This window comes from Copadichromis virginalis, linkage group LG4 (genome assembly GCF_057382275.1).
Source record: "Copadichromis virginalis isolate Kocher_CV1m ecotype Utaka linkage group LG4, C_Virginalis_male_GT1.1, whole genome shotgun sequence".
NCBI classification, from domain to species: domain Eukaryota; kingdom Metazoa; phylum Chordata; class Actinopteri; order Cichliformes; family Cichlidae; genus Copadichromis; species Copadichromis virginalis.
Window position 1 is genome coordinate 1417878 of NC_140621.1, and position 24063 is coordinate 1441940.

Here is a 24063-nt window from a genome sequence, read left to right on the forward strand (position 1 = left end):
GCCTGGGATCGAACCACCGACCTTCTGGTTAGTGGCTGACCTGCTCTGCCACCTGAGCTACAGCCACCCCAAGACATATCAAGGATACATCAATATTGGCATATATACTGTGTTTGTATTCAAATCAAAAAGAGTTTATTTTAACACAGCTGTGCAAAAACACGCTTGCGATCATTTATTAATGGTGTCTGTGGCTCAGATGCTACAGTAGGTTGTAACACTGGGTACGTTTATAAATAAGATTATTTACAACAATTAAAGCACAATAAATACCAAAGAGAACCATGTTCAAACAAAAGGAGAATGGTTTAATCTGCTGATTTTTTCTTAAAAGGTTTTTAACTGTTTTTAAAGACTCCACAGAGCTTAAGTGTGAACTGTTTTAAAGCCTTGGAGCCAAAGACGGAAAGACTCTGTCCATCTCAGTTTTACGTGAGATACAAATAGTTTGGATGAGAATTGTGGAGACCGACCTTCCAGTGCTCTGTATGCTGCAGTGATAATCCTGAGCCATCTGTGGGTGGATGAGTGTGAGCGAGATGAAGTACAAAGAAGTGATGTGCGCTAAACGTGTATTAATGTTTGAGTTTTAGGTAAGAAAAGGCTCTATATGTGTCAGCTCTGTTTGTGCTTAAGAAGTGCACAGCTGTAGTCAACAAGTATTTTCATGATAAGTCGCTAACCTGAGAAACACTTCATATCAATCAACACTTTCAGCATCTTTTTAAACCAAAGGTCCAAATGTACTAAATAAATAAATAAAGGTGATTGAATCCCTGGTTAGCAGAACCCACAGTGTGACAGTAAACAACAGGTATGTAGTGAATAACAGGAGGACCAGAAGAAGAAGCTATCGACCTGCCACGCTGTCGACACCACCGGGGCACGCTGAAGCAGTTATGCTGAAACTAACTCATGTTAGAAGCCAGGATGAACTACTTTTGCCAAGCACCGCCCTCCCTGGTGTCCAGAGTGTACTTGCTGCACTAGTTTTAGCTTTTCAGAACTAGTAAAAGGTCACCCCCACCTCCATCATCTTGGGTTTTGCATCCCCTATTGTAACCTTTGGAAGCAGTGCATCTGCCTGGTCGCTGAGGTCTATCACAGTGAGAAGGGCGGTCGCAGCATCCCTGTTGTGAATCAAGGTAAACTCAAACACCAACATGAACCTTTGTCTGAGCAGAGCCCTCTGGAGCAGGTCCTGCATTCATCTTTCCCTTAAACCTGACTAGTCTCCCAGTTCCTGCTGTCAAACACCCCCACAGCTGATACTGCCCCACCACACTTCACTGCAGTGACGGTACTGGTCAGGTGCTGAGTGTTGCCCGTTTACTGCAGACGTGAACTTTGGCTTTCAGGCCAAAGGTTCAACATTAGCTTCTTCAGACCAGACTTTGGCTGCCTTCTAGCTTCAGTTGGGTCTGCTCACTAACTAAGGACCTTCAGTTGTCCAGATTGGTTCAGCTCTGGGAAGAGTCCTGGTGCTCCCATTTAGGAATGATAGTGGACACTGTGGTCATGAGACCTTCAAGAACATTTTCTGGACCCTTCCCCAGATATGTCCCTCGAAACAATCCTTCCTCTTCGGCCTGGAGACAGATCCTTATACTCCCTGGAGTGGTTTGTGCTCTGACATGCACTGTCTATGAGATCTTAGACAGGAGTGTGTGTAACGTCCCAGCACACCACTGAAACAGGGGCCGAACAATCAGACAGGTATCATCTGTGGCAGCTAGCACTCCCCTGGCACCAGCCCTGACCGACACACCTGAGCTCGTGTCATGGTGAAGGCTATGAATACTCAAACACTACTCACTGTTCTTTTTATTTCATGCAACAACTTTTTTCATGTCATCATTACGAGGTACTGAGTGTACAATGTGGAGTTAATGTATTTGAAATAAGGTTGTAAACATGAGTGAGGTGCTGTGAATACCCTGCAGATGCACCGAATCACAGCCTGCAGTGTGTTCAGCGCCCTCCTTGTTATCCAGCCAAAGGTGAGCAGCACAGATCCATCTTATAACTGTGAAAAGGATCGATGGAAAAACTATTAACTGAACGGTGGGGGCCGGTGTTGGTGACACTTTCTTTGACACCAAGTATCTGCACCACGCTGTTCCTGCGACACGGACCTGTCTGAGGGTTTTGCTTCATGTGCTACTTTTGCAGTGTGGTCCCAACGTCATCCAGCAGCTTTGCAAACTAGAAACTCGCCAATCAACAACGTCACCGTCAGAAGGTTTGGCTGAGTTTATTTTGGTGAGAGACACAAGCAACATTTAACCACAAGACACATTTAGCATTACAATACTTACCCAACAACCAATAAGAACTCATGATTAACACACGTTCAGAGTCCATGCAGGCACGGATTCAAACCCACAACCTGTTTGATGTGAGGTGACAGCACTAATCACCACAGTGCTGCACAAACACCAGAATGTGTTTCACACTGGTGATTACTCTGAGGCAATAATGATAAAGTCAACCTGCTTTCTGCCATCATGGCAACCAGCCATCTCTATCTGAACTGAATACATACATAAAATACAACCTGACATATTAACACCCAGAGAAAATGTAGAACCCAGTACAGAATGTGTCAGCTGATCGCTGTTTGCAGGGATAATGCTTCGTGTCAGCATGTTCACATACTCATACAAATGTAGCTGTGGAGACATCCTGTGATAGAAGCTGACTGCATCAGTCTGTATGTCACAAACCACAGTGTGTTAAACATGTTTCAGTCCAGAGTGAAAAAGACAGCCTACCCCACCAACCAGCCACAGCCTAAGCTGCTCTCCGATGCATCCATCAGAGTATGAGTGTGTGTGAATGTGAAAAGCACTTTGGTAGAAGGAGCATAAAGAAAGTGTGAAGAGTAGAAAAGCACTACAGAGGAAGCATCCACCCTGTCACACACAGTTTCCTTTCAGGAACACAGAGTGCCTGAACGATGCTGCTTGTGTATGCACACATTCAACCAGAGTATCGCTGCTCTGATCACCAGTCAGCCAACACACGTCAGTGCTTACACAACATTTACACATCACACAGGAGGCATTTTGTCAACACACAAAAGGAGTATTTACTGTACATGTCACTGTAACAAAGCAGCCAGCTGAGAATTATTTGCCCATCCCAGAGAGCCAGTTAAGCTTAAATAAAGAAGTCGCTGCTGTGTCTTCATCCTGATCAGCGAGCTGCCTGAAAAGGCTGCCTGGCCGGAAGCTGTCATCACTGCCTGCTGTGAAGGACTGAGGAGCCTGGAGGAGGAAGGAGAAACAGGTCACGGGACATCTGAAGACAAGCACCTGGCAAAAGAGCTGCTCTGAAACAGGAGCCCGACTCTGCTCAGACCTTCAGCAGAGTCAGAGAAGGGCTGCCATCTGAAAGCTCCTAACGTTTTACCACGAAGCAACTTTATGAATGAGGAGAATGGAAGAGAGTCCAGACCTGGAATTATTTCTGGCCATGAATGATTCCAACACTGGAAATGTTAAAGATAATACAGTCATATGAAACGTCTGTGAAGGTTCTTAGTCATCCAGGTCATGGTAGTCTAAGGAGCTTGCAAAGAAAAGCGTCTGGACTTCTTTGAGTTGCTTGAAGACGTTTCACCTCTCATCAGAAAAGCTTCTTCAGTTCTAAGGTCAAATGGTGGAGAGTCCCAGATTTAAGCCCTGTGGGAGTTTCCCCCCACAGAGGGACAAAGGACCCCCTGATGAGTAAGTGAGAATTTCAGTAAGTTACTGAAATTCTAATTTGTCCAAGACTTTCAATGATTACAGCTACAGTATGAAAATCCTGAGTCATCTCACTCTCAGCTTTGACAAACTTGGGTGTGCAGGCTGTCCACAGCGGGCGCAGTGATGACATCACCCTTTCACAGCTCAGTGGTAAAAATGTTTTGGGTGATGTTTTACTCTATTTAATAAACTGGCTGTTATTTCACATGTAGCGCTTGTACTTTAACTTTACTTTAGGTTGTTGGTGGCAGTATTCTGTTGTAACGTGGCTGTTCACCAGCAGAATCCAAACACACAGTGATGAACACACTGGTTTGACACTGGTTTGCTTGAACTTAGAAATGCTGGGAAGGCAAAGGGCGTGACACAGGACATTTAGATAAGCACAGTAAAACAGAGACGTAAAGTCATCGTGTGGCTGCCAGTAAATAACATCACAGAGGGGAAATGTCCCAAACAAGAACTCTGACAGACTCTGAACTCACCACCAGCTGCTGAGGAGCTTCAGAGCTTCTGGAAGCTGCCTTGGATTTCTGCACATTTGACACGCTGAGAGGCAGCAGCCCGAACCTGTCAGACACACAAACAGAGTATTTCCAGTTTGGCCAGTTGAACAGTGCAGTGGTACGTTGGTCACCAGCACCACATTTTTCTGCTATTGGGGAAAACAAGGAAATCTAAACTAACAGTTGAACCGCTGAAGTCATAATTGTGTAAAACCAGCAGACCAGTTGAAAAGCTGCTTTTGTCAACATCTGTTTCTTTTCCTCTCTGTGTTCATCATCCTGGTGGTGTTGCTGGCTCTCTGCAGCCCACTATCTGAATGTCAGCACCACCTGCCAAGCCAACAGACCCACAGACATTAGAGATAAGCTTCTGAGGCCTCCCCTGTGCACCACACCTAACTTCTGTCCATAACGGTTATCAACAGTATCAGTCACATACTGCACCAAACACTCCCAACGGCTGTACAGAGACTGACCTGCTCCTGGCCAGATACCATGAGATTAAGGAGGTCCTCAAAATATTCCTTCCATCCCCCAACTATACCCTCAGGTAAATTCAGCAGCGAAGGCCACACTCACTACATGTATGAGTCAACACTGCTTCCCTGAGTCAGCTGAAGCTTTCCCAGAATCACTCTGAGGCAGACTGATTTTTGTTTCCAAGGACTCACTGAACTCCTACCAGTGAGTCTTTGCTTCAGTTACTACTCAGGCTGTGTTCTGCTCGGCCTGTTAGCACCCCTCAGCTGCCACCCAACTCTAGGCTAACCAAGCCTGATAGGAATCATTCTTTTTGCCTCCCTTCGCAGGGATTACCAGCACAACAGTCACCGATGATGTTGTAGCCTCAGCACCGTCCAGCAGCTTCATCAGAACATAGTCCACTCAGATTCAGTGTCCCCAGCCTCCCTCGGAAAGCTGCCAAAGTACTTCTGCACACAGGAGTTGAAGGTTTTGTGGACCAGGGCCTCTGCCAGGTGCTCCCAGTGCATCCTCACTATACTTTCAGGTGTGCCAGGCCTGTCCACCACCAGCTGGTGAGAAGCTGACGGATCAACTCCTTTCTTCACCAGAACATATGTTCACAGCCACAGACATGATGACACAACTACAAAACTGATCACTGAACTGTAGCCTAGGGTGCGTTGGTGCCACATGCGCTGACGGACATCTTTATTCTTGAACATGGTGTTCAGTGTGGAATAATTGATGACCACTTGGCTTCAGATCATGCCGGCCACTCCTCCCAGTCACACCCCTGACTGTCATTGCCCACATGTGCACTGAGGTCTTGTAGTGGGACGATGGAGACGCCAGACGTAGTACCCTCCAGCACTCCATCCAGTGCATTCAAGAAGGCTAAGTGTTCTGAACTGAATTATTAACCGCACAAACACAAACAACGGTTAAGACCCACTCCCCAACCTGGAGGCAGGGAAGCAGCCTTCCTGTCCACAGGTAAAAACCCAAATGTACAGGCAGCAAACCGGCGGGTACAGGAATACCCTCCTGGCAATTCAAACTGGAACAGATTCCAGCTCCTCTGCAGGAGACTGGTTGCAGAGCCCAAGCTGTGCATTAGGGTGAGCACAAGGAAGTCTAACTGGTATCGCTCAACCTCACGCACTGGCTCAGGCTCTTTCCTCACCAGATAGCTTCGATAGCTGAGGATCAGGCTGCCCTGGCCTCTGCTTGACACAGTTTACAGAGCCTTCCGCCATGTTTATTCTCACGCCTATGTCACGTGACGATCCCATCTTATTGATCATTAAAGAGATGAAAGTGAAACTATACCATCAGATTTTACTTACCCATTACTTTCTTTTTCATTTAGTAACTATTAGTAACTAAATTCTGACCTGATCTGGCTGCTGGCTAGCGGCAGTATGTTGTAAGGATCCTGGGAGTTCAAACTGCTGCTTCGCAAAGCAAACTGCTTCTCTGAGCCTGTCAGGAGCCCCAGCAGGACCTGGAGGAAAAACAAAAAGACTCCTTATAAACTGACAAGGAAATAATTAGGACAGCATTAGATGAGTGGCTCATAGGATCCATTCAGTCAGCAAACACAACACAGAAGACATGTTCACTGACTTTGGACAATAATCTTCAGAAGTACATCAGGAGATATCGTGACACTCTCATATCCTGATATAAGACATTTATCATCCTGACAATGATATAAATCACAAAAATGTAACATTTTCTGTAAATTCTGTGAATCTCGAGCAACTCGACTTGCGTGAAGCTTTTCTGTTTGGATGTGACGATGGATGTGTTCATGTCACTCGGTTCCTTTGCACAGTCTTCCATGCACTTGTGTACTTGCAGTGACTAAGTGTTGTCTTTGTATACGCTACCAGTGAAAGTGTGGACACACCTTCTCATTTAATGGTTTGTCTTTATTTTTACTTCTTTCTACATTGTAGATACAAACTGAAGACATCAAATATATGAAGCAGCATATATGGACGCATGTAACAAAGAAAAATTTTTATATAATAATTTATATTTTAGAGTAGCCATCCTTTGCTTTGTTGACAGCTCTGCAAACCCTCGGCCTGCTCTCACTGAGCTTCATGATGTAGTCACGTGACATTGTTTCACCTCACAGGTGAGCCTGTCAGGGTTCATTGGGGGAATTTGTTGCCTTCTTGATAGGGTTGGGACCATCAGTTGTGTTGTTCAGACGTCAGGTTGGTGCACAGCTGACAGCTCTGTTTGACAACTGTTAAACCTCTTGATGCTCAACAATCCAGGTAAGTAAATCTCCAAAGGCTGATTCAGTTCATCTGGATGTTTTCAGTGGGAGAAACGTTTCGTCATCATCCAGGTGACTTCTTCAGTCTCAGCTGACTGCAGGTTTCCAGTCTTATAAACAGGACATATAATGACTAAAGCAGCCCAGTGAAGGAACAATGGGCTGGCAGGTCAGCTGCAGTCAACCTGCAGTCAGCTGAACTGAAGAAGTCACCTGGATGATGACGAAACGTTTCTCCCACTGAAAACGTCCAGATGAACCGAATCAGCCTTTGAAGACAACTGTCAGAATTCATATTATGGAAAGAAGCAATCATCTCAGTAAAGAGAAACAACAGTCCATCATTACTTTATGAACTGAAGGTCAGTCAGTCCAGAACATTGCTAAAACTTTGAAAGTGTCTCCAAGTGCAGTCACAAAAACTATCAAGTACTGATAGTTGATGATGAAACTGTCTCACATGACGACCTAGGGCTGGGCTATATCATACTGTTCACGGTAATACCGGTGTAATGTTGGGCAACGATAGGAAAATGAAATATCGCGATAGAATATGGGTAAAACGCGCAGTGCCTTTGTTTACATGCGCACATGGCGGCGACGCAGAATGAGAAGAGCGAAAGTGGATCGTTGAATGAAACAGATGAACCTGAACTGGTTTGTAAAAATGCTGCAGCTTCACTGGTGTGGAACTGGTTTAGCTTTCGTCCGTCAGATACACAACAAAGCACTATTTTTGGTAGCGCATGCTAGCGGGCCGTCGTTATTACCGTGTTGTTTGGAAAATACGGCACACTTAAAATCAATCCTTTGATTTTTCTGAAAGTCGACAGAGCCCCTTATAATCCCGTGTGCCTTATGTATGAACTCTGGTTGTGTTTATGACCTCGAAACGATTTTATGTGCACGGCGCTCGAAAATCTGTCACATGTTTCAGTGCGACTTTGCTGAGCTACGAAGCCGCACCGCTTGATGGATTGTCGGAGCGTTACGGCTATCGTAGGCGGAGCCTCGCAGAGTGATACGTACTGTGCTTCAGCATAATGTTACCGTATTGTGTGTGTATAACCTCTTTTTAAGTTCTGTGGATGTTATACATGGTTATGCTCAGGATGTGTCGGCCAGTTTCCACTGGAAATGCTTTTTGGTTAAACTGTCAGTGAGGAATTTTCTCTGTTACATTTTTATATAACTTTAATGCAGATAAAAAACAGCTGCTTGTTTCAGTGAAAATACATTGATGGGTTTTTTTGCACTAATAAAGTTGAGGAGTTGTAAAGTATTTTGTCTAGTGTCAATTATATCGTCAGTTATATCGTTATTGCAAATTTTCAAATGCATATCGTGATAAATATTTTTGGGCATATTGCCCTGCTCTATGAGCACCAGCCCAGGAAAAGAAGACCAGGAGTCACCTCTGCTGCTAAGGATACATTCATCTCATTACTCTCAGGAATCCTGCTGCCTCCACAGTCACCTGACCTAAACCCAGTGGAGATGGTTTGGGATGAGATGCAGCGCAAAGGGAAGGCAAAGGACCAACAAGTGCTCAGCATCTCTGAACTCCTTCAAGACTGTTGGAAACCATTTCAGGAGACGACCTCATGAAGCTCATGGAGACGCCGAGAGAGCAAAGCAGGAATCAAAGCAAAGGGGCTGTTTGGAAGAATCTGAGTTATTTCACACTTTTTTGTTTAATACATAATTTTATGTTGTGTTTATTCAGAGTTTTGATGGCTTCAGTGAGAACCTACAATGGAAATAGTAGAAAAACCATTAAATGAGTATGTCTGTGAAGGTTCTCAGTCATCCAGGTCATCGTAGTCAAAGGAGCTTGCAAAGAAAAGCGTCTGGACTTCTTTAAGTTGATAAGAAGGACAGACGCAACAACATTGTCATCCCCTATGTAGCCGGTGTATCAGAGAAACTCAGGAGAGTTTTCTCCAAGCATGACATCCCAGTGTATTTCAGACCCAGCAACACGCTCAGACAGAAACTGGTTCACCCCAAAGACAAAACGCCAAAACACAGACTTAACAATGTGGTGTATGCTGTACAGTGCAGCAAGGAATGCTCAGACCTCTACATTGGAGAGACCAAACAGCCACTTCACAAGCGCATGGCACAACACAGAAGAGCCACCTCCACAGGACAAGACTCAGCACTCCATCTGCATCTAAAGGTCAAAGGTCACTCTTTGAGGATGCCAATGTTCACATTTTGGACAGAGAGGACAGATGGTTTGAAAGAGGAGTGAAAGAAGCATCTATGTCCACTGTGAGCGACCATCTTTGAACAGAGGCGGGGTTTACGACACCAACTCTCTGCCATCTATAATCCAGTTTTGAGATCCTTCCCAGACGCCTTAACGCCCACTCACATCCTGGGCCATCTGACCTCAGGAAATCACATGATAAGGTGGGGCCAGGTTTCACAATGAGCTCACCCGAAACTCTGGCTGATTGGGACCCACACCCAGTTTCACACCTTGGCTCAGGCGATTAGAGGATCATCAGGGGGTCCTTTTGTCCCTCTGTGGGGGGAAACTCCCACTAGGTTTATATCTGGGACTCTCCACCATTTGACCTTAGAACTGAAGAAGCTTCTCGGATGAGAGGTGAAACGTCTTCAAGCAACTTACAGAAGTCCAGATGCTTTTCTTTGCAAGCTCCTTTGACCATTAAATGAGAATGTGTGTCTCTTAATGTATGTGTCCGATATAAATGTGTTGTCCAAATGAACTGCCTGTTACAAAAATAGCATTGTTTATCTTTGACTCATTTAAGCATAGCTGGAAGTACCAAGGTCCTTTGAGACAGTCGGTTGAGGCTGGCGTTCAGGTGAGGTGTAAACACGTCCAGGTCAAAGGGGTCAATGAAGCTCTCCAGCCAATCACAGGTTTCATGGAATCTGTAAGACATACAGCACAACGTTTGCAGTTATTTAACACTCCACTGTCGATAAATGCAAATGGACTCCTTCTAATCTTACTGACCACCGAAGGCAGTCAGGGGGCTGTGTCTAAAGTCAGGGGGGTGTGTCTAAAGTCAGGGGGGTGTGGGGGCTGTGTCTAAAGTCAGGGGGCTATGTCCAACGTCAGGGGTGTGTGTCTAAAGTCAGGGGGCTGTGTCCAACGTCAGGGGGCTATGTCCAACGTCAGGGGTGTGTGTCTAAAGTCAGGGGGGTGTGGGGGCTATGTCCAACGTCAGGGGGCTGTGTCTAAAGTCAGGGGGTGTGGGGGCTTTGTCCAAAGTCAGGGGACTGTGTCCAACGTCAGGGGGGTGTGGGGGCTGTGTCCAACGTCAGGGGTGTGTGTCTAATGTCAGGGAGGTGTGTCTAATGTCAGGGAGGTGTGTCTAAAGTCAGGGAGGTGTGTCTAATGTCAGGGAGGTGTGGGGGCTGTGTCCAATGTCAGGGGTGTGTGTCTAATGTCAGGGAGGTGTGTCTAATGTCAGGGAGGTGTGGGGGCTGTGTCCAACGTCAGGGGTGTGTGTCTAATGTCAGGGGTGTGTGTCTAATGTCAGGGAGGTGTGTCTAACGTCAGGGGGGTGTGGGGGCTGTGTCCAACGTCAGGGGGGTGTGTCTAATGTCAGGGGTGTGTGTCTAATGTCAGGGAGGTGTGTCTAATGTCAGGGAGGTGTGGGGGCTGTGTCCAACGTCAGGGGTGTGTGTCTAATGTCAGGGAGGTGTGTCTAACGTCAGGGGGGTGTGGGGGCTGTGTCCAACGTCAGAGGTGTGTGTCTAATGTCAGGGAGGTGTGTCTAACGTCAGGGGGGTGTGGGGGCTGTGTCCAACGTCAGAGGTGTGTGTCTAATGTCAGGGAGGTGTGTCTAACGTCAGGGGGGTGTGGGGGCTGTGTCCAACGTCAGGGGTGTGTGTCTAATGTCAGGGAGGTGTGTCTAACGTCAGGGGGGTGTGGGGGCTGTGTCCAACGTCAGGGGTGTGTGTCTAACGTCAGGGGGCTGTGTCCAACGTCAGGGGGGTGTGGGGGCTGTGTCCAACGTCAGGGGCTGTGTCTAACGTCAGGGAGGTGTGTCTAACGTCAGGGAGGTGTGGGGGCTGTGTCCAACGTCAGGGGGTGTGGGGCTGTGTCCAACGTCAGGGGGCTGTGGGGGCTGTGTCCAACGTCAGGGGGCTGTGGGGGCTGTGTCCAACGTCAGGGGGCTGTGTCTAACGTCAGGGGGGTGTGGGGGCTGTGTCCAACGTCAGGGGGCTGTGTCTAACGTCAGGGGGCTGTGGGGGCTGTGTCCAACGTCAGGGGGCTGTGTCCAACGTCAGGGGGGTGTGTCTAAAGTCAGGGGGGTGTGGGGGCTGTGTCCAAAGTTAGGGGGCTGTGTCCAAAGTCGGGGGGCTGTGTCTAAAGTCAGGGGGCTGTGTCTAACGTCAGGGGGCTGTGGGGGCTGTGTCCAACGTCAGGGGGCTGTGTCCAACGTCAGGGGGTGTGGGGGCTTTGTCCAACGTCAGGGGGCTGTGTCCAACGTCAGGGGTGTGTGTCTAAAGTCAGGGGGGTGTGGGGGCTGTGTCCAACGTCAGGGGGGTGTGTCCAACGTCAGGGGTGTGTGTCTAAAGTCAGGGGGGTGTGGGGGCTGTGTCCAACGTCAGGGGGGTGTGTCCAACGTCAGGGGGGTGTGTCTAAAGTCAGGGGGGTGTGGGGGCTGTGTCCAACGTCAGGGGGGTGTGTCCAACGTCAGGGGGCTGTGTCTAAAGTCAGGGGGGTGTGGGGGTTGTGTCCAACGTCAGGGGCTGTGTCCAACGTCAGGGGGCTGTGTCCAACGTCAGGGGGTGTGGGGGCTTTGTCCAAAGTCAGGGGGCTGTGTCTAACGTCAGGGGGCTGTGGGGGCTGTGTCCAAAGTCAGGGGGCTGTGTCCAACGTCAGGGGGCTGTGTCTAATGTCAGGGGGTGTGGGGGCTGTGTCCAAAGTCAGGGAGCTGTGTCCAACGTCAGGGGGGTGTGTCTAAAGTCAGGGGGGTGTGGGGGCTGTGTCCAAAGTCAGGGGGCTGTGTCCAAAGTCAGGGGGCTGTGTCTAAAGTCAGGGGGTGTGGGGGCTGTGTCCAAAGTCGGGGGGCTGTGTCTAAAGTCAGGGGGCTGTGTCCAACGTCAGGGGGCTGTGTCTAACATCAGCGGTGTGTGGGGGATGTGTCCAAAGTTAGGGGGTTGTGTCCAAAAAAAGCGGACTAGTCAGCAGGATGCGAGTAAAGATGCAGGAGAAATGTACCGGTGAGTTAACAGCACATCACTGCATCACACACCAGGAAAGGCTGTGTGGTGAAGTCCTAAAAATGGAGCATGTAATGGTCACCGTGATGCAGACCGTACATTTTACCTGAGCTAAAAGTTTAAATCACCGTCAGTTTCAGTCTTTTATGTGGGAAATAGATTCAGAGTTTGCCCACATTCCTTCATGCAGAGCTCCGCTGGCTGAGTCGGGATAAAAGTTCAACAGAGTTTTTGAGCTCAGCAAGGAAACCTGTCAGTTCATGAACATGTATGATGCAGTGAAGGCGTTTCAAGTGAAGCTGTCACTAATGCACCAGTGCAGCCTGCCTCACTTTCCCTGTTGCAGTAACGTTGAACCAAGTCAGCGCACTTTGCTGAGCTGCACCTGTGCAGATTCAGATGCAGCTGCAGTGTAACGATGCACTCAGGGAAAGACACTGAATGGCCCGCACAGTTTTTTAGCTCCACTCCTGCAGCAGCGCCCAGCTCGTCTACATGCGGCTCCAACCTTGTGTTTGCTCTCATTTACTTTTTCTGGGGGTTTGGCAGCATGTTCATATTTCTAACTTGCATCATTTTGACAAGATATATTTTTATGAAGAGCAAAATATTTAAAGTTTCTTTTTTTAAGTTTATTTAATCTGGAATCATATTCCTGTCTGTTTTTATTCATATTTATGTTTAAAAAACATTGTTTGAGTGTTCAATAAATCTTTATCTTGTTTGGCCTGCGACCTAAAGTGTGCCTTCAGTTTTGGCCCCCTGTGCGATTGAGTTTGACACCCCTGGGCGAGACCTACCAATTGAACAGCCACTCACGTCGCAGGATTCAGTCCCTGATTCTGGACACAACCATATGAACCCGTGAACACCTCTGGCTCGTGCTGCACTACAGTATTACAGGATTACAGTTTCCAAGCTTCCTCGGGTGTTTGCAGACTGTGCACAAACAGCCCATGACACATATTTTGGATGTGAATTGATACCTTGGGTCTTGCTGTGGTCGGGAGTTCTTCAGTTCTTCCAGTCTGCTCCCCAGAGTAGCGCTCAGGTAACGGAGGTCAAACAGGAACTGCAGGGCTCTGTTCTGCGTCATGGGGAATACAGCATCCTGAAGGAGAAGGGAGGCACAACCATAGAAAATACATTTAAAGTGCTAACCACGCCCTTATGTTTCTGTGCTCCTTTGCCATCAGATCAGTTTCTCACTGCCATCGTTTTGACAGTTGCATTGACAAAATACACTAATCAGTCATAACCTTATGACCACCTGCCTAATATTGTGTAGTTCCCTTTTGTTGCTGCATTGTGCTCCAGTAGAGCCCTGAAGGTGTGCTTTGGAACCAAGAGATTCTCTCTCACATAGACTGGACTGAGATCTAAGGAATATGGAGGTCCAGTCAACCCCTCAAAGCTATATTGTTTTCCTCAAACCATTCCTGCTCTGTCTGATGTTGCATGTTCCTGCTGAAAGAGGCCATAGCAATCATGGCATACACCATGAAACATGGTCTGTAACAACTGGTAGGTGGCACGCATCCACATGCAGGACCCAGCAGGACATTACCGAAAGCAGACCTTCCCAAAGTGTGGGGCCCGCCCCCTAGGGGGGCGCAGAGCCATTGTGGGGGGGGGGGGGGTGCGCGGTATGAAACGGGAAAAAAACAACAACAACAACAACGCTTGGACACTGCTAGCACGGGCTCCCACACAAACACAAAGCAGGAGATGAAGCATCGCTGAATATGTTTCCAAACCAACTTCATTCTAAGCCAAAGACTAGATTTTTGCTGTAAAAACAAAAGAAGCAAAAGAAGTTTGGGAACCACTGACCTAAAGGATTATACTGCATCTGCAAGCTTGCCACGCAAACACCCGAGCAGCCACGTCATGTAAGAGAGAACACGACTGATCAGACCAGGCGATCTTCCTCCACTGCACCGTGGTCCAGCATGGGCACCCTGACAGATCTGCAGCCCCATTAAAAACACAGTTCCTATCAGAGCAAGCATTACACCTTTGCCAATGTGACCTACAGAGCTTGTCTATTTGATCAGACCACGCTCTCCAGTTAGCCTGTCCACCATTGTTCTGACCACTGCAGACTGGAGCCCCCACAGGATGCTCTGACTCAGTTATCTAGCATCACTACCTGGACTCTATGTCTGCCCATTTTCCTGCTAAAACACCAACTTCGAGGCCCAAACGTCGACTTGCTCCCTAACATGTCACACCCAGTAAAAGACGCCATGATGAAGAGATGGTCAGTGACATTCACTTCACCTGTCAGTGGTCATGAGTTATGCCTGAGTGGTGAACAGGCCTATAGGGTGTGATTCTAATATCACATTGGACCTCTGATCTCTTCGGTTCAAAGAAGGTTTCTTTTAGCGCATTAACGCGTTAATGTGGCGTTGACACCAAGTAACCCGGACTAATCTGTGTTAACTCGTTAACAGGGATATGTTATGACGCGTTAACCCGGTGACGCTGACAGCACTAGTTTCTTTGTGTCGTAACACTTCCTACTTCCTTTTTTGTATTAACAACATTAAAGACATTATAATGGTAGTTTGCACTGACGCCCTGACCACGAGCAGAGCCATGAAACTCCTCTCGTTGTTAATCAGACATCATTCTGTACACGTGATAGTAGGTTCATTCATGTCCATGGTAAGGTAGGCTGACTGTGGTACTGCATGAAGGAAGGTGCAGTTCAAAGCAGGATAAACAGGTTAGTTTGCTGTGATGATTTAAAGTAAAGAACAGTGTGTGACTGATGATCACGGTCAGAGTTAAGCTCATGATGCTGAGATCCACTCACTGGATTCACTCCAACTTGACACCAGCCAGTATAAAGGCAGCATGAGCAGCACACGTCCGTACAGCTGATGAAACAGCTGCTTCTGTAAATCTACAAAGAGCCGTAAACTTCAGATCAGCTGATCACAGCCTGACCACTAAGAAAATAGAGCCCACAGCAGAGACCTGTGTGAGCTCTCCCCACGCTGAGTCCTTACAGCGAATCTCAGGGTTCATGTGCTGATCCCACCGATGTGGGGGAAAGTCACCCTCTCAGCGTTTGTCCTTTCCCACTCAGACTCTACCTAACCAAGCTGAGTACATTTATTACAATTTAACTGTTGACTAAAAGCTTGTTTCCAATCTACTTTCTTACACTGTTACTGAACTGATGCAGCACAGCTCCGTCAGCTTTGTACAACAATACAAACCTTTTACTTTCTTACTGTGAGCACATTTCACAACCTGTACTTTTCACCTTTAATCGAGTAAAGAAGTAGAATCAGTGCTTCAGTTTTTACTGGAGTATTTCTGAACACTAGTATCTGTACTTCTACGTAAGTATGTGTGTACTTAGCTCTTCATTAGTCTCTCATTGAATATTTCTGGCTGTCTGTAGCCATACACCAGGTCCTGCTAGCATGATTCCCTTCTTTTCCTCCTACAGAGCCGTGACGCTCTGCTCGTCTGTGATCATCATGAAGATTATTCTCAGACTTTTCTCAGAACACAGGAAATCATCAGGTCGAGGAATAATCCAACTATCTACCAGACAGGTCCCAGTTACCGTGCTGCTGGTCTGTGTCAGGCTGTGGTAATGGTGCAGGACTTCAGTCAAACAGGTCTGCAGAAACTCCTGGAGGGTGGAGCGAGGAAGGGCGTGGCCTCCCACCCTGTTTATTTCCACACACAGCTGGAACAGCAGGGACTGCACAAACCACGTTGGCTACAGAAGACACCAGAAACAAAAGGTTGCCATCAGACCTCAGGATGGATTCTGGGTCCTTCCAGTTTGTATCAGATGTCCTCCTGACCTGTACTGGAAGACGGATCTTGGATGTAACGCTGCTTCCAGACTCGGCCTCCTCCTGGATTTCCAGATCCTCCCAGTTAGTTGCTGTAGCTAAGATGGTGCCTGCAGACTCAGCATGAAGCACCATGCCAAACTTCTCCAACAGCCCCTGCAACACAGAGCCGAGCAGGTCTTCAGACAACACCAGAGTCATAGCTGTAGACCTTTGACCCTCCCACATACGTCTGTTGAAACTAAAACATTAGCAAACAGACAGGTTTCACAGCCAACAGCAGCATGATCACTGGTTTAGTCAGTGTCCCTCCACCCGTCTGCTCAACAGTTCAGTCAGATAATACACTTTCACTCAACCTTTATAAACCAGTTTAACCACAGCTGGATGCTATGTGACGTGATGTGATTCTACTGCTCTATCAGATTTCTACAAACCTCCCCATAAACCGACACTAACCACATGTCAAGTTTACATGTACACTTGTGACTGTGTCTGACTTTAGAAAGAGCGGCGCTCCAGATGCGGTAGGCCTCCATACTGCAGCCAAGAAGCTCCTCCTTCAGCTCCTCCCACTTGTCCTGGGAAGGCCTGACCTCTGCAGCGGCCGTGGCTTTGCCCAACTTCTTGCCTTGCCTGGGGGTCCCTTTGGCTGTGCTGTCAAAACCACACTGCTTTCCCAGGATGCAATGCTTCAGGTTGGGGCACAGTTTGCCCATAGACTGGCTCAGCCTGGCCATGAATAGAACTGAACTGAGGCAGGTGGGCCTGGAGTCTGGCGAGGCCGCAGCCAGCTGTGATCGGATGAAGGACAGAATGTGGTGAACACAGGCCAAACAGCCGTCACGCAGCGCCGCCTCCACTGCTGCGGAGTCGATGAAGCGGTTAAATGAGGATGACGATGGCTGATCAGCAGAGGAAGGGACAGTGGCCAAAGTAGAGTCAGAGCCTGCAAAGCACGACACATTAACAACTGTCAGTACTTTCAATATTTCAGTGGTCCAATAGTTGCCATTCGTATGTTTATACAATCCAAAGAGTATGAAACCCTCAGATTTAGCTCCAAACGCTTCTGTGGTTTTCAGCACTGCATCAGATCAAAGACGTGACTGAAGTGCAGACAGATGTGCTCCATCAGTCCTGCCAAGTACAGTTTCAGACATTCAAAAGGGATCGGATAGCTGACATCACCCAGTTTCATGGTCAGGTGATGTCACTTCCTGTTATTCCACGAGAAATGAAAGAATCTAGAGTTGGTTCCAAAACTTCAACAAAGATAAAAGCCTGAGCTTTTCACTGGTCTTTCTCAATATCACATTAAATCAGGATAAATACACCATCAATCTGTCAGCTGAAACACAAGGAAACCCCCACAACACTCCCAGTGGACCTACCCACGTCCTGGGAGGGGAGGTAGTGCTGGAGATCATCCAGTCTGGCTTTCAGCTTTGCATCAATGGAAGAGCAGAAGTTCTGAACACAAGGTGTGAGCGCCTGCGTCTTCATGGCCAGGCCACTCCTGTGCTGCTGCTGGCCCCGCTGGCTCACACTGAACCAGCCTGCGTCATTCAGCAGGTCCCCTGGAGACTCCAACCACAAGAAGGAGGAGACATCTACCTCATACTGGGCCCCATGGCTGCTGTGGGCACCTGAAGACGAATGGACGCTCTGGGTCTGCAGATCCCTGACGGCGGATGTAAGGAGCTGGATAGACAGCACTGAGATGGCTTCAGTTTCCTCTTTAGTGATGACCTTGAAGAGTCGAAAGAAACAATAAAAGTGTTACAATAACTGCATGTTTATCCCCCGTCATTAGCAAGTATACAGACTAAGTGGGCCCTGAAAATGAACCTATAAAGCTAAAGATAGAAGAACAGCAACCTGCAGCCGCTGGAGGAAAAGCTGCTGCAAGATGTCCTCCCAGACGGTGAGGGGGTGCTCCAGCAGACGCTGACAGACGGTGCTCCAGTGCTGACTGATGGAGTCTGCTGACAGAAGGTCCCAAACAGCGTCTCTGATGGCTGCCAGCCCCTTCAGGCTCTTGACGTAGACCAAAAGGCTTCCAACACCATGGCAGATGTCCTCCTTACAGCTGGAAACAACACATTTGGAGAGACTGGAAATGATCATGTAGCCTTCATGAAACACACGCCCTGCACTCGATAACATCAAGGTGAGCTTTGCAAACAGGCCAGAAATAACCAGTGTGGGTAAGTTACTTTAAGTAATTAATTACCAATTACTTAACCAACAGTGTATTTAAAATACTTATCTAATTACTGTGTCTGAAAAGTAATTTAACTAAATACTTCTTAAAATCCCAATAAAACCTTGAGTGGCAAACAATAGAAATTAAACTCTTTAAATAATAAATTATTTTAAAGACGGAGACTCTGCAGCAGCGGCATCTCTTCCAGTGTCGCCTGCAGTCACCGTCGGTGCTGCTGAAGTAAAACCAGGTCCTGCTCAGCAGTGTTATCCATGGATGATGAAGGATCGCTCAGAAGTCTTCGTCTATGCTCTGTGTCAGGCGCTTCAGCAGGTTACTGCTGCTGTTAACAGCAGCCCATAGTTTTTACATATCACTGTAATGTTCTTGTCTGCTTGTTTCAGAAAAGTGAAGAGGCGGGAACATGTCCACGTCATGAAACAGCCACTGCTTCAGTCCGACAGCTTCCGCTGTAGAAAACGACCGTGCAGCAAACTGGTGTGGAATGACGCGCAGCTGCACCTCAGCCATGTTACAGAGCAGAGTTTACTTCTACCTTTAGAAGATAAATGATTGAAATTAAATAACGATGTTCAGCCAGTTTAATTATTTTACAATGTAACACAAGCACATTGTAAGTAACTGTAATTAAAATACCTAAAAATGAACAGTAATCAGTTACTCTACTTTTTCAGTGGAAAAGTAATTTAATTACACTGGACCATGACATGAGAATAATAACGATAACAATAAGGAGTAGTGAATAAATAGATGTGCGAGTGGTGAGCACATGTGACAGGTGGTGGGATGAGACGCTCCCTCATCTTTGTGTTGTTTGTTCCGTCTCTGGTCGGAGCTTCATGTTTGTTGTCCTGCAGTGTAAGACATGATTGGACCACAGACACTGGTCTTCATTGTGTCCCACAGCAGTCGAGGTGCACACATCTGCAGTGGATCGAATGTAAGTCAGCAGTTCTCTCCTACACGGCTGCTGAGCACCACCTGCCTGGACGCCAGTCATCACACGGTCACAGATAGATCCAGTTTTCACGTCGACGACTCCAAACCAGTAAACTTCATCTGGTCTTCCACTCGTCGTCTCACAAACTGAAACTAAAATGAAGATCAGCAGATAATGATCCTGTAATGAACCACGTTAAACACTGACCCTCCTGCTCCTCGTGTCTAAACCTAAAACTTTGTCCTTGAGCCAACGATCATGACGGTGTTCATGGCTCCACCCTCACTGGTCCCCAGGTGGAGGACCCACAGTCATCTCCGGACATGTTTAAGGCCACTGCAGCGGTGTGTAAGTGGCCGAGGATAAAATGCAGCGCGTCGGCTCCCTCTGCTGCTCGAGGAGGCAGCTTTAAGGAAGTCTGCAAGGCTGTGCTGGATCACGTATGCTACCCCGAGGACTCCCGCCGCCACTTCTGTGAGCTGGACTCCGCCTCGGGGTGATCGCTCCCTTCTATCAGCTCAAAGTGATCACAAGTCACTCCTGACAGCACAGAGGCAGAGCTGGAATGCTACTATTAGCACATTTTTCTATGCAAACAACACTGAAACTGAAAGAAAGGAAACAGCAGACATTCAGTGGCCTTACGTATCGATCCACTGTTGAAGAGTGTCTTGCAGGTGCTCCCTCTGGATTGGCTGAGCCAGGGTGCGAAGGACAGGTTGAAACTCTGAGATGGACGCAGGCAGATACTTTAACCAGCTGCCTGTACTCACATCTTCCTGCAACACCCTTCTGTCCTTAGCTGAGGACACAGATGGGGAACATTGGAAAAAGGGGGCTGTTAGTTTCTCAGACTGAGTGTTTCAGAGCAGTGCTCTTACTGCACACTCACAGCAGCTCAGACTACACGCACAATACAGTCATACAGTGTTGTATTCAGCATCTGCGTCACATCCACAGACAGTTTAGAGTCAGCTGCTCCTGTGAGGCACGGGGAGACATGGCCATGCTCACCCAGGAGATGAAAGCCAGCAAATTCTTGCTCTGAAGCAAAGCTTATTCTTATTAACCTGAACACAAAGACCCCGACGTGTCCTGTCTCAGCTGTTTACCTGCAGGACTCGTAGATGTGACGTTGTCCAGGACAGAGAAGAGCATGCCACAGCTCAAAGCTTCATCCCCTGGCCTGGGGCTGCCCTCTGGGGGGAGGTAGAAGATGGCATAGGCCTGAAACAGAGTGGTGACCAGCAGCTCCACGAGGCTGCACACCTGGGACTTGATCCCTGCACCTGCAGAAAAGCACAGGTTCATGGACTAACAGAAGCCTCGAAGGCTTTTTCTTTATCAAATCAAACATTTGTCACGCTTTACCACAGAAGGAAACTATAGAGCATACCATGCTGCGGTTGGTTCAGCAGCTGATGTATGGATGATTTCCGGGCCAACAAGAAGTCAGTCAGAGCCTGCCGAGGAGAGCTGTCTTCAAGCAGCATGATGGACACCAAGGCTTCAGCGATGGCCTGGTCCGACACTGCACGGCCCCTCAGCAGAGCCCTGCTGTCCAGCAGAATGGCTGCCCTGCAAGAAGACGCTTACTCTCAGCTACTACAAGTGCACTATTTTAGTTTCCAGCCACGGAGTTTCGATTTCAAGTTTCCGTTAAGCAGGAATTGTGACACAAACCTGAAGTGTTCGGTGGTGGCAACCTGTCGGATTAGGATGGGAAATCGGACAAGGACGGAGCTGTAGAGGCCTGCTGCAGTGGCCTCCAGCTGCAGCAGATGGTGCAGGTGGCAGCACATCAGGTAGAGCTGCGTGGCTCGGAGGTAGTGAGATGCCTCCATGGCACTCCAAATCCGCTCCGGGATCTCCAAAAGCAGCTTGATCTGGGAGGCCATGGTGTAGAACTTTAGCTGCCACGGTGTCTGGCTCTGCAACAGGACACACAGTGCGTCTCCGTCACAACGTCATCAGCTTCAAACAGTTGCTGCAAAAGCAGTTTGTGCACATGTGAAAGCGTTCGTTCTCTTAACTCAGGAGAAGCTTTAGAAGGAAACACGCAGTTTAGTTCAACCAAGTGTTGAACTTTGACTGATGAAGTCCAGAAGAGTGTGTAAGGACTTCCCCAACACATCCACCCCGACACTGCTGCTGATCATCTGTGTGCAATATCTCAGTCTCTCCATGTTCTGTGCACTTATTCTGGTCCCAGTCTGTTTCAGTGTTTCCTACACATACACCATGTATATAGTTCCACTCACATATCTATACATACACACTGCTTTTTATTTTATTCTATTTATTTATTTATTTTCCACCTTCGTTGTATATTGGTTTCTCTTCTTCTTACTTCAGCACCTTTGTGGTCCAGAAACTGCACAATGACAATAAACAGCTGGAAGTCTCTGAAGCCTTTTCTCCTGAGCAGCTGCCTCACTGTCTGTATGGTAACTGCACCGCAGTACAGTGGATCGTGAGAACAGCTGGGAAGATCACTGGAGCCGCTCTTCCCTCCATCACAGACACTTATCACACTGCAAAGCCACCAGCATCGTGGAGGACCACACACCCCACAGACACACACTCACTGCCAGACTACAGAATAGTTTCTTCCCCCAGGCCATCACACTCCTGAACACTCAGTGACTGGACACACACACACACACACACACACACACACACACACACACACCAGGTCACTTCTGCACTCTTGTGTGTCTGCATCCTTCTGTTCTGCCTGATGGTGCTTGTGTGCTGCATGTAGCAGCGGTGTTGAACAGGCTGGAATGAACCACACACTGCTCTGTGACGAAGCTGTGTTCAGGTGGTCCAGCAGCCTCACCTTTCCTGAGCAGCTGCGAGTCTGCCGCTTTGTAGGTGAGGTTACGGTAGATCTTCATGACGTTGTAAAGTACTACTAAGGCGCATGCGTCGACACACGGCGTTTGGCTCACCTCCACTCTGCAGCTGGCCACGCTGGCTCTGCCCTGCTTCAGCCTGTGGCAGTACTGCTGCATGTCCTGGATGGACTGCACGACGCTCTCCGAGCACTGCTTCATCTCCCCGATCGTGTCGGCGGCGTCGATCAGGTCCCGGTACCGCTCGCCCACCATCTGCCTCAGCTCCTCCCTCTTCTGCTCGATCTCCCCGCGGACTTTGCGCTCGATTCCGCGGATCTCCTCAGTGTTATAGCACTCAAAGAGAAGCGCCGGGTCGCTGATCTCCGACACCCGGAGAGAAAGCGCGTCCTGGGCCATGGTAGACACACAACAACATCAACCGAGACTCCGATCCGGAAACCAACGGAAGACACTTCCTGTCTCCACGTAAGCGACAGCAGCGGAACTGGTCACGCTGCTGTCATTTCCGTGGGCGTCGCTGTCCCGTGAACCAAGCGAAACATCCCCGAGTTCGCTCATCTTATGTGTGTGTGCGCATTATGAGTTTAACACACACTAACCAGCCGTTTACACATGATCAGATATCACTGTGTGACGTTTAAAACACACTCATGACAGGCCGAGTGCAGCAGTGTGCGCACGCCGTCGTAGAAACAGCAAACAAATAAACAACAACAACAATGGCGACTCTATGTACAGGTAAACACGTGACCTCCGCCTGTGAAATGAACACAGCGGCCTGTTTCCTACAAACTGCATGAATGACTTCAGTATGATGTGTGGTGATGTTTGAAGATGCTGCTGTCAGCAATCAATCAATCAATCAATCAATCAATCAATCTATCTATCTATCTATCTATCTATCTATCTATCTATCTATCTATCTATCTATCTATCTATCTATCTATCTTTATTGACAGACGTTACGTCCATAGTTTCAAAAAACAACAACACAACATACAAATCTTAATAAAAAATATAAAATATTTGTGAAGATATAAAACCATAGTGTACGCTGCTTGTAAGATGACCATGAGGGGGCAGTATATAGCGCTGTGAACGTCTGTCTGTTTACGTCATCGTCATCAGTGAAGGGTCTCTCTTTAGTTGGACACAGAAATCCATTATTTATCATAAGAAAGCGTCCAGTGTATCATAAACACAGAGACACATTTAGTCTGATAGAAAACAAACAGGTTCCTCTACATGCTGACTAGATTTCCAGCGACGGTGGAATAAATGTATGCAGGGTTTTGGTACTTCTTCAGTAAAAAATAATTCTGTAAAGATATAACGACCTAAACACTATTTGTGGGTTGTTATATTCACTTTCTTTGGCTTCATCTCACTGTTACTCTCTTTTTAAACGTACCTGGACACTGTCCAAGGGCTGCATATGTGAAATACGTCCACAGTCAGATCTCCACAGTACCAGCATGAAACGTAACCCAGAAAGTAAGGTTTCCTCGAGCAGGCCAACTATCTGTTGGCTTTTGATTGACTTCAGTGATAAACTACTGTCCTACTGCATTTATTTGGATGTACTGAAAATAAAAATGTGGAGGTCTGAAGGGACGAGACCTTCCCTAAACATGGCTGACTTCTGCTGTGAAACAACCTGGTACTGTCACTAAAATGACACTGACTTGTCTATAAACTGTGATTAGGTTTCCTAATGCAGAAAGATGTCAGGAGCCTGAGTGTATGATGCAGAGCTGCTTTTGCTCCATATGGACAGGCAAGCCCGATACAGACCATAAATACTTTCCCAGTGTCAAAGCCATCCTTCCACTGGAAGCATTTTGTTTTGTTCTTCCATTCATTTCAAATAAAGCAGAGTACAGAGCAAAAGTCTTCTTTTCTTTATGTTTTGACAGGAAACATGGAAATAGGTGCAGTGATTTATTGACATCTCTGACACAGAGACATACAG

General features: G+C 47.6%; 1 protein-coding gene across 1 annotated transcript; it reads right to left on the reverse strand.

The window, feature by feature from the left end:
• Positions 1 to 2238: 2238 nt before the first annotated feature.
• cog1 (component of oligomeric golgi complex 1) lies at positions 2239 to 22579 on the reverse strand. The gene is made up of 15 exons (XM_085453063.1): positions 22185 to 22579; positions 20914 to 21161; positions 20627 to 20808; positions 20343 to 20519; positions 19876 to 20032; positions 17942 to 18152; positions 17455 to 17812; positions 16561 to 17009; positions 16070 to 16216; positions 15823 to 15981; positions 13220 to 13344; positions 9818 to 9926; positions 6118 to 6227; positions 4238 to 4322; positions 2239 to 3269 (listed from the first exon to the last, which is right to left on the reverse strand). Exons 1-15 carry the CDS (start codon positions 22485 to 22487, stop codon positions 3132 to 3134), a joined length of 2958 nt encoding a protein of 985 aa, XP_085309189.1. The 5' UTR covers positions 22488 to 22579; the 3' UTR covers positions 2239 to 3131.
• Positions 22580 to 24063: the final 1484 nt, after the last annotated feature.

Bases quoted from the DNA above. Each gene is read 5' to 3' on its own strand.
- cog1 (XM_085453063.1), bottom strand. From the start codon at position 22,487: ATGGCCCAGGACGCGCTTTCTCTCCGGGTGTCGGAGATCAGCGACCCG. The intron at 17,010-17,454 runs GTAGGTCCACTG...CGTGCTTTGCAG, and splicing joins CCTCCCCTCCCAGGACGTGG to GCTCTGACTCTACTTTGGCC. The intron at 16,217-16,560 runs GTCAGACACAGT...TCTGTGTTGCAG, and splicing joins GGAGCGCCGCTCTTTCTAAA to GGGCTGTTGGAGAAGTTTGG.